Consider the following 9,282-nt stretch of genomic DNA (forward strand, 5'->3'; position numbering starts at 1 on the left):
CTTCATACACCAAAATCTACTTTGAGATGTATTATCATTTCAGAAGAAGAGAGAAGACTGAAAATTTTATCCCAGTTTTAGATTAACATGTTAGACTAAGTGGTTGTATGGTGTTGCTACTGTATTTTCATTGTGATTTTTTTTTTAATAACGTTTTAAGTAGTCAAAGGAAAAACAATATAAATGAAGAATACTCAGTATTGTGGATTTAACGTAATTCATTTAATCGTTCTCTTATTGGTAGAGAGTGGGATAGTTTCTGGTTCCCAGTTGAAACCCTCAGAGCTTTGGGGAAAAGCTCACTTTTATGAATTCACATTATCAGGAAATATACTGTCCTTTCATTTTCTGCATGACAAACTAATTTCAAGCTGGCTTTCCCATCTTGCTAGGAAGCAAAGGAGTGCTAATGTGTCAGCACGTAGATATGTTCTTGCTTGGGTATGGTTATAGTTCATGCAAATTCCAGATTGGTAGACATGGTGATTAGAGAGGAGGTCATGTTTGTCAGTGAAATGCTTTTGTTCAGAAGGATTCAGCAGACCTGTCTACTGGCCTATGGTGCTTCCAGAGGCTGTATGCAGCTTAGAAACCATCCTTTCTTTATTCAATGAAGTGAATATAGAAGATAACCACTGCCCACAAAACAGTTAAAACTGCCTTTTGTGTTTCCAAGTGGTTTCTCCTTCCTCTTGCATTAATCTTGTCCCAAACAGGATGACTTCAGTATCCACTGTCCTTTAAATTGCACTGATTTGCATCAAAAGAAGAGAGGTCTGGATCAGGTTCTGAGAATGACTTCTTTTTCTGGAATCTCAGGCCTTGGTAAGCTTTGTAGCATATGGAACACAGCCTGAAAAGCATCTTCACTGAAGCACAGTTGGGGTCCTGGAGGGTCCTCTTTTTGTCGGCCAGGACTCGGAAAATGTACCTGTTCCTGAAAATCTGTGGATAACAGTTGACATAAAGGCTTGAGGTTTCTGCACGTTGCTGGTGAGTTGGCCAAGGGAATGAGATGGTTGTCCAGTTGACTGTGCTGCAGATGAGTGTCTCAGTGTGTCCCTCCTCGAGGATCCCACTTTGCAATCAGAGTCTGGCAGATTTCATCCCACCATTGCAGAATATATGTCTACCTGCCCCAGATCCTGCAGTTGGTGGTTTTGGTGCTCAGGATGAGGCTGAGAGTAGTCCTTCAACTGTAGTACTCCTGTGTGCTTCAATTCTTTGTGATTCTGGCACTTTTCTTGCTTTGGCGGCCAGAAAGGAGCCTGAGTATCTGACACTCGCAGAGTTGATGGTATTGGCCGGTAATTCCAAGGAGAGTAGAGAATTCTCTCTGCATAGTCTTTATGGGCTGTACCATCATGACGCTTGGTCCTTGGTTCACACAAGAGACAGAGGACTCCTGGGATGGGAGAGGAGCAGGTAGAAATGTTTGGTTCCTACGGAAAAAATGGGAGGAAGCAAAATGATGAGACCTGCCTGGGAAAGTGGGCAGATCAATTTGGTGGTGCTGAGCTGTCAGACCTGGTCTTGCATTTGGACTGTCTGTCAAGGAATTCATGGACTCACTTCTCTGCCTTGGGTATAGAGATCTTTAATTCTGAAACCACATCTATGTGAAGAAAAAGACCGTGTCATAAGACAAGTGATTCTGGCTTGGTTTCTCATACTATGTAAAGCAAAGGGGCTATTAATACAGGCCCCATTATCAGGATGGGGTGTGCGTGGGTGTGTTTCACGTGAAATAGAACTATTGCATATATATGTCATTAATTACTCTGATTCCTATGTACAGTGTGTATGTATATATGTGTACATATGAATGTGTGTATACACATACAAACACAAAAACTGAGGTCCTAACACACTTAGCAATCAACTATAGATGGATTGAAACTGGTTGAAAAGGCATATGCTTTAGATTCTTCCCTTTAATTTCAACATTGGATCAGCAAGTAAGTTTTCTTGACCAGGTTGACATTTATCTCTGCCAACATGTGTATAAGAATCCCAATCTTATATACGTGGTTATAAATAAATCTGATCAAGGATTAATTAACACACTGTACTGATAAAGCTATGAATGTGTTTCCTAGTCATGAGCATTTAACATACACTAAACCACTGTCCTCATAACTTTAGAAGGTACCCAGTGAGAGTGATTTTTTTCTTTCAACTGGAGGACATTGGACTAAGTCTGTAGATTTTTGAAGCTGTCACAAGTTGGTGGAGGGGTAGGTAGGCAGGGTATTTGGTTGAGGCCAGGAATGCTTAAAAATACTGATTAGGCGCAGGACAACCTCATAAGAAAGGAATTATCTGGACCAGAATTGACCAAGCAGTGTCAAGCTGTAGAAAACCTGGCAGGGTATTCCCAAAATAGATAGTATTAACTTTCTTATTTCCCCCCATTTTTGCTGCTGGAGATTCTAAATGGTTATCACACTGACAGAATTCTTCATTTTGCAGGAATCTGACTTGCAATGCTAGATGTTTACCAATCCATACTGTTACCCATGATAATTGTGATAATCTCAGGTCAGTTTTTCAGCAGCCCATCAGAGGGAAATACAATATCACTTACAGGTAGAACATATTTGGTGCCATAGACAGAACTTACTTGAATTCTTGATTCCTGAATGTCTGTTATTTTAGCCAGTTTTTTCCTGGTTGTAATATCAGGGAATTGGTTCCTCTCAAAAGCTTGAAGTAGGATATGTGATTGAGGTCCTGTGATGGATGTCCAGTCTTCTCTGGCTGCTTTTGGTAAGTATTCTAAAAGAGAACATGGAACAGAAGGTGTCTTTTAGGACAGTTCTTATATTTGAACTGAAAACTTGAACCTGGGAAGATAATGCTGACACTCCCCTGAATCCCTGAGGTTGACAGAACAGGATGCCACCCTGCTTAGAGCAGCAAGACAAAAGGCCCAGAGCCTTGCGTGCTAAGAACCTGCCTGTCGCAGCCAGCTGTGGGGCCATGCTTTTATTTCTGACGCTAGGGTGCCCAGAGCAAGCTGTAAGTGCCTCCTAAGATAATGATTTTTTTGTCAAGAATATGGGCACAACATGCAGAGCCGTTTTCACTTTCTCTGAGATCCACTGAAGAAATGCATTTAGACCAGTGGATTCTTACCTTGAGACCGAGGCAGCTGATTTTGTTCCTGGGTTTCATCTTAAGGAGCATCCAAATTCCAATTGTCTGTGTTTGGATCTGAGGTTTTTAAGTCAAATCTAAGTGGGAGAAGAAGATGTTGAAGTCATGTAACTCAATCTGTGTTGTTCCAAGTATCAAGGCAAGGCAATTAAATGAAATTGATTTGATCAACTGCCATTGGGATAATATCCATAAAAAAAGTGATGTATTATCTTAGGAGTTATTATGAGCATACAATTCAAGACAGCATTTCTTTTATGGTCATCCTCATGGTATCCCAAGTAAAATTCCCTGATTTAAGAGACACTGTTCTATCAAAGGAGATCAATATTTTTTTTTCTCCCTTTCCCTCCTCCCATCTCTCTCTCATAACATGTCTTCTATGTGTGGATGTCTTTTCTTGGGCCCTATCATCTCTTCATAAGAAGTACCATTTTATTTTATGTAATAAACACAGAAGAAATACCATTTTATTATATATAATACATATGGAATTGATTGTGAAAAGAATTTCTTTAGATGGGGACTAAATTAGCCATGGTCCTAGAGCTGTACTAACATTCATCCACATTCCCTCTTATCCCATAATCAGCAATAAGTAAGGAGACTTCTAGGACCCAGTACACCTTGCTGTGAAACTCTTGTCACTAATATAACCAATTGAACTCTTTCTTTGTTTCCTCATTATTGGAGTCAGATTTGCAGTGTACTTTCTAATTTGTTTTATTTTGATAATTTGCAATAGGAATTAGGGTATTAATGACAACCGATATTTAACAAATCACTCTCATCCAGGCATTGTGCTAAAAGGTTATCTGTTTTCTAAATGAGAATATTTGCAGGTAAGCCTTAAGCACATCACCAGATAGTCCCATAGTATGTACTTTTATTACTGGGAATTGAATAAGCTATGTCTTCACACCCAGAACTAATGCATGAAGAAGAGTAAAACATTTCTCTTCAGCACCCCTCAGACTGAGGACCTTTTAGCCAATGGCTTATTGGAGGCTCTGTGCAGACACAAAACTAGGAACTCATAATTTTCTTCTAAAAGCACACTTTCATTGATCTTCATTGTTTTAAATGCTGTTTGGTATAATTGTTTACAGCTATTGAAGAAATCCAACTTAGTTTAATTTTTACATCAGTACCATTCAAAATAATACAATATGGGATTTTCATATACTTAAAAATTTTTTTTTTTTTTTTTTTTAATGTTTATTTATATTTGAGAGAGAGACAGCGCGTGCACACACGCAAGTGTGGGGGAGAGGCAGAGAGTGAGGGGGACAGAGGATCTGAAGCAGGCCCCATGCTGACAGCACAGAGCCTGACGTGGGGCTCGAACTCACAGACCGTGAGATCATGCCCTGAGCCAGAGTCAGACACTTAACTGACTGAGCCACCCAGGCGCCCCAAAAATTTTTTTAATTAAATTATTTTTAAGTTTGTTTATTTTGAGAGAGAAAGAGCGAGCACAAGCTGGGGAGGGGCAGAGAAGGAGGGAGAATCCCAAGCACAGAGCCTGATGTAGGGTTCAAACTCACAGACATTGAGATCATGACTTGAGCTGAGATCAAGAGTCGGATGCTTTATCAACTGCGCCACACAGGCACCCTGTTCATTTTTTAGTTTTGAGAAACAGTATGAGCAGGGGAGGGGTAGAGCGAGAGGGAGACACAGATTCAAAGCATGCTCCAGGCTCTGAGCTGTCAGCACAGAGGCCAACGTGGGGCTCGAACTCATGAACCTTGAAATCATGACCTGAGCCAAAGTCAGATGCCCAACCGTCTGACCCAGACCCCGACTTCATATGTGTGTGTGAAAATCACATTTCAGGTGTTTAAAAAAACCTAGCCTGAAAATTGGGAATTTATGTGAGTTCTTGCCCCACAGTTTCCTCATAATTACGTATTAATCATCATTCTGCAGGATGTATCAGAACATTTTTTTAAGATTTTTGTTTTTTAATTTAAGATTTATTTTTGAGAGAAAGCGCGAGTGGAGGAGGAGCAGAGAGAAGAAGAGAGAGAATCCCAAGCAGGCTCTGTGCTGTCAATGTAGAGCCTGACATGGAGTTCGATCCCACAAGCCATGAGATCATGACCTTTCTCACGTTGGACACTTAACCAACTGAGCCACCCAGCTGCCCCAAAGATATTTTATTTTATTTTATTTTTTAAAGATTTTTTATTTTTATTTATTTTTTCAATATATGAAATTTATTGACAAATTGGTTTCCATACAACACCCAGTGCTCATCCCAAAAGGTGTCCTCCTCAATACCCATCACCCACCCTCCCCTCCCTCCCACCCCCCATCAGCCCTCAGTTTGTTCTCAGTTTTTAAGAGTCTCTTATGCTTTGGCTCTCTCCCACTCTAACCTCTTTTTTTGTTTGTTTCTTTCCCCTCCCCCATGGGTTTCTGTTAAGTTTCTCAGGATCCACGTAAGAGTGAAACCATATGGTATCTGTCTTTCTCTGTATGGCTTATTTCACTTAGCATCACACTCTCCAGTTCCATCCACGTTGGTACAAAGGGCCATATTTCATTCTTTCTCATTGCCCTGTAGTACTCCATTGTGTCTATAAACCACAACTTCTTTATCCATTCATCAGTTGATGGACATTTAGGCTCTTTCCATAATTTGGCTATTGTTGAGAGTGCTGCTCTAAACATTGAGGTACAAGTGCCCCTATGCATCAGTACTCCTGTATCCCTTGGGTAAATTCCGAGCAGTGCTACTGCTGGGTCATAGGGTAGGTCTATTTTTAATTTTCTGAGGAACCTCCACACTGTTTTCCAGAGTGGCTGCACCAATTTGCATTCCCACCAACAGTGCAAGAGGGTTCCCGTTTCTCCACAACCTCTCCAGCATCTATAGTCTCTTGATTTGTTCATTTTGGCCACTCTGACTGGCGTGAGGTGATATCTGAGTGTGGTTTTGATTTGTATTTCCCTGATAAGGAGCGACGTTGAGCATCTTTTCATGTGCCTGTTGGCCATCCGGATGTCTTCTTTAGAGAAGTGTCTATTCATGTTTTCTGCCCATTTCTTCACTGGGTTATTTGTTTTTCGGGTGTGGAGTTTGATGAGCTCTTTATAGATTTTGGATACTAGCCCTTTGTCCGATATGTCATTTGCAAATATCTTTTCCCATTCCGTGGGTTGCCTTTTAGTTTTGTTGGTTGTTTCCTTTGCTGTGCAGAAGCTTTTTATCTTCATAAGGTCCCAGTAATTCACTTTTGCTTTTAATTCCCTTGCCTTTGGGGATGTGTCGAGTAAGAGATTGCTACGGCTGAGGTCAGAGAGGTCTTTTCCTGCTTTCTCCTCTAAGGTTTTGATGGTTTCCTGTCTCACATTCAGGTCCTTTATTCATTTTGAGTTTATTTTTGTGAATGGTGTGAGAAAGTGGTCTAGTTTCATCCTTCTGCATGTTGCTGTCCAGTTATGCCAACACCGTTTGTTAAAGAGACTGTCTTTTTTCCATTGGATATTCTTTCCTGCTTTGTCAAAGATGAGTTGGCCATACGTTTGTGGGTCTAGTTCTGGGGTTTCTATTCTATTCCATTGGTCTGTGTGTCTTTTTGTGTCAATACCATGCTGTCTTGATGATTACAGCTTTGTAGTAGAGGCTAAATTCTGGGATTGTGATGCCTCCTGCTTTGGTCTTCTTCAAAATTACTTTGGCTATTCGGGGCCTTTTGTGGTTCCATATGAATGTTAGGATTGCTTGTTCTAGCTTCGAGAAGAATGCTGGTGCAATTTTGATTGGGATTGCATTGAATGCTTTGGGTAGTATTGACATTTTGACAATATTTATTCTTCCAACCCATGAGCATGGAATGTTTTAATCACTATCCCAGTGTAGGGCTTGAACTCACAACCCTGAAATCAAGAGTTACATGTTCTAGTGATTGAGCCAGCCAGGTGCCCCAGTATGTATCAATACTTAATGATACCATATTATTATAGTGTCCTAATTTCCTAAATTGCCTAAATCTCAAAAGTTGATGTATCTCCCATTGGGAGATCCTGAACCAGTATATTCTCCTCCTGTCAGTGAATATACCCAGTTGGTATTTCCACAATTGGTAAAAGATACACAGTTCTTGCTTTTGGTATACAACAATAAAAATCTTCTGAGTAACATACCTGACATAAAAGAATTACCTGAGAGTATTGATCCCAGCATTTCTCTTTACCTGGAATCTGACAGATTATGAAATAGAAACCTAATGCTTATGTGAATTTTACACTCTGGAATGCCAATTTCCTTGCCCCATTGTTTCCTGGTAGCTTTATCAGCGTAAGGGTTTTGTTCAAACGATGCTTGGAGGATATCCTTTTTTATTTTCATAAAAAATTTTAAAAAATGTTTTATTATCTATTGTTGACAGAGAGACAGGGTGCAGGAGGGGGTTGGGAGGGCAGGGGCAGAGAGAGAGGGAGACACAGAATCTGAAACAGGCTCCAGGCTCTGAGTTGTCAGCACAGAGCCCGATGTGAGGCTCAAACTCATGAACTGTGAGATCATGACCTGAGCAGAAGTTGGAGGCTTAACCAACTGAGCCACCCAGGCCCCCCTTGGAGGATATCCTTTTGACTCTGGTTGTAAACAGTCCTGCCTTGCCAGGTTTCTTTTTGTAGTCTGCCTGGTCAAGAGAAAATGGGAAGAGGAGTACAAAGGATATGTTTATGGATTAAAAACTCTGTGTGAACATATGTCATATGTTTTTCTAGGATGAAAGCCTGTAGGTTCATCAATGATTCTATATATTTTTAAATTTTTTTTTAAAAGTTGATTCATTTTGAGAGAGAGAGTTGTGGTGGGCGTGGGGGGTTGGGGAGAGAATCCCAAGCAGGTGCCACACTATCAGTGTGGCACCCAACTCAGGGCTGAAACTCACAAACCATGAGGTCATGACCTGAGCCGAAATCAAGAGTCAGATGCTTAACCAGCTGAGCTGCCTGAGCACTGCAAGTGTCTGACTCTTGATTTCGACTCAGGTTATGATTTCACAGTTAGATTGAGTCCTAGTTCTTGATAATGAGACTCACACTGGGCTCTGTGCTGTCAGTGAGGAGCTTGCTTGGGATTCTCTATCTCCCTGGCTGCCCCCTCCCTCATGCTTTCTCTCTCTCTCTCTCTCAAAAAAAAAAAAAAAAAAAAAAAAAAAAAGCAAAAGGAGACCCAGGTGCCCCATACATTTTAAAGGTAGGTGTTCCATATATATGCTTTTCTCCATTTACAATGTCATCTTTGAAACGTTTGACAACCTACTCGTGGGACTCCTGGCTGTTACTTTAAATGGAAAATTCCAATCTCCAGTTTTAAAGCACCCATCAATCCTCTAACAACTTATCAATGCAAAACAGCTCCTGTTCCAACCATCTGTCCCTCTAATTATGATTGTGATTTAACTTTTATAAACTCTGGGAAATAAAGCACATGGCATTACTGAAGAAGAGAGCAAAATGCAGATGAAAATTTGCCACTCGCAGTGCTGTTCAAACCCATCTTGGGAAGAGGTACCTGGACTCCGTGGAGGTCACTGGGCAACTGAGCCGCTCTGGAAGACGGCAGGCTTATCAACACCAAGGGTGGCCCACCCATTTCTTATATACCTTTCTATCTAATCCCTTCATTATTGTTCAACACTTTTAGAAAGAAACTTGAAGTAATCAGATTAAGAGGAAGTACAGATTCTACCAGGCAGTTTTAAAACTTTAAAGATACCCTAATATCTTTCCAAATATGTCTTAGAATCTGTGCTCTCTAGTGTACATACACTTTGCAATTTATATGTATATATGCAATACATATATGCATTTATATATTTAAAACATTATGTTCTCCATGTTGTACTCATGCTTTTTAATTTTGGCTTGATATTATTTATAATTTTGGAAAGATCTACCTACATTACATATATTTTTTATTTATTGCAAATAATTTTTGTTTATTTTTTAGAGAGAGACACAGCGCATGAGCTGGGGAGGGGTAGAGAGAGGGGGAGACAGAATCCGAAGCAGCCTCCAGGCTCTGAGCTGTCAGCACAGAGCCCAGTGAGAGGCCTGAACTCAGTAACCGTAAGATCGTGACCTGAGCCGAATTTGGAT

The 9,282-nt window shown here is 40.5% G+C and overlaps 1 protein-coding gene across 1 annotated transcript; it reads right to left on the reverse strand.

Annotated features, from left to right (window-relative positions):
- Positions 1-1,051: 1,051 nt before the first annotated feature.
- Positions 1,052-8,680, reverse strand: DUXB (double homeobox B). The gene is given in 7 exon segments (XM_058707044.1): positions 1,052-1,124; positions 1,126-1,442; positions 2,624-2,778; positions 3,139-3,177; positions 7,417-7,491; positions 7,728-7,814; positions 8,677-8,680. Coding segments are annotated over 7 exon segments (750 nt in total).
- Between the last annotated feature and the right edge of the window lie 602 nt (positions 8,681-9,282).

The sequence above is a fragment of the Neofelis nebulosa genome, chromosome 17 (assembly GCF_028018385.1).
Source record: "Neofelis nebulosa isolate mNeoNeb1 chromosome 17, mNeoNeb1.pri, whole genome shotgun sequence".
Taxonomy (NCBI): Eukaryota; Metazoa; Chordata; class Mammalia; order Carnivora; family Felidae; genus Neofelis; species Neofelis nebulosa.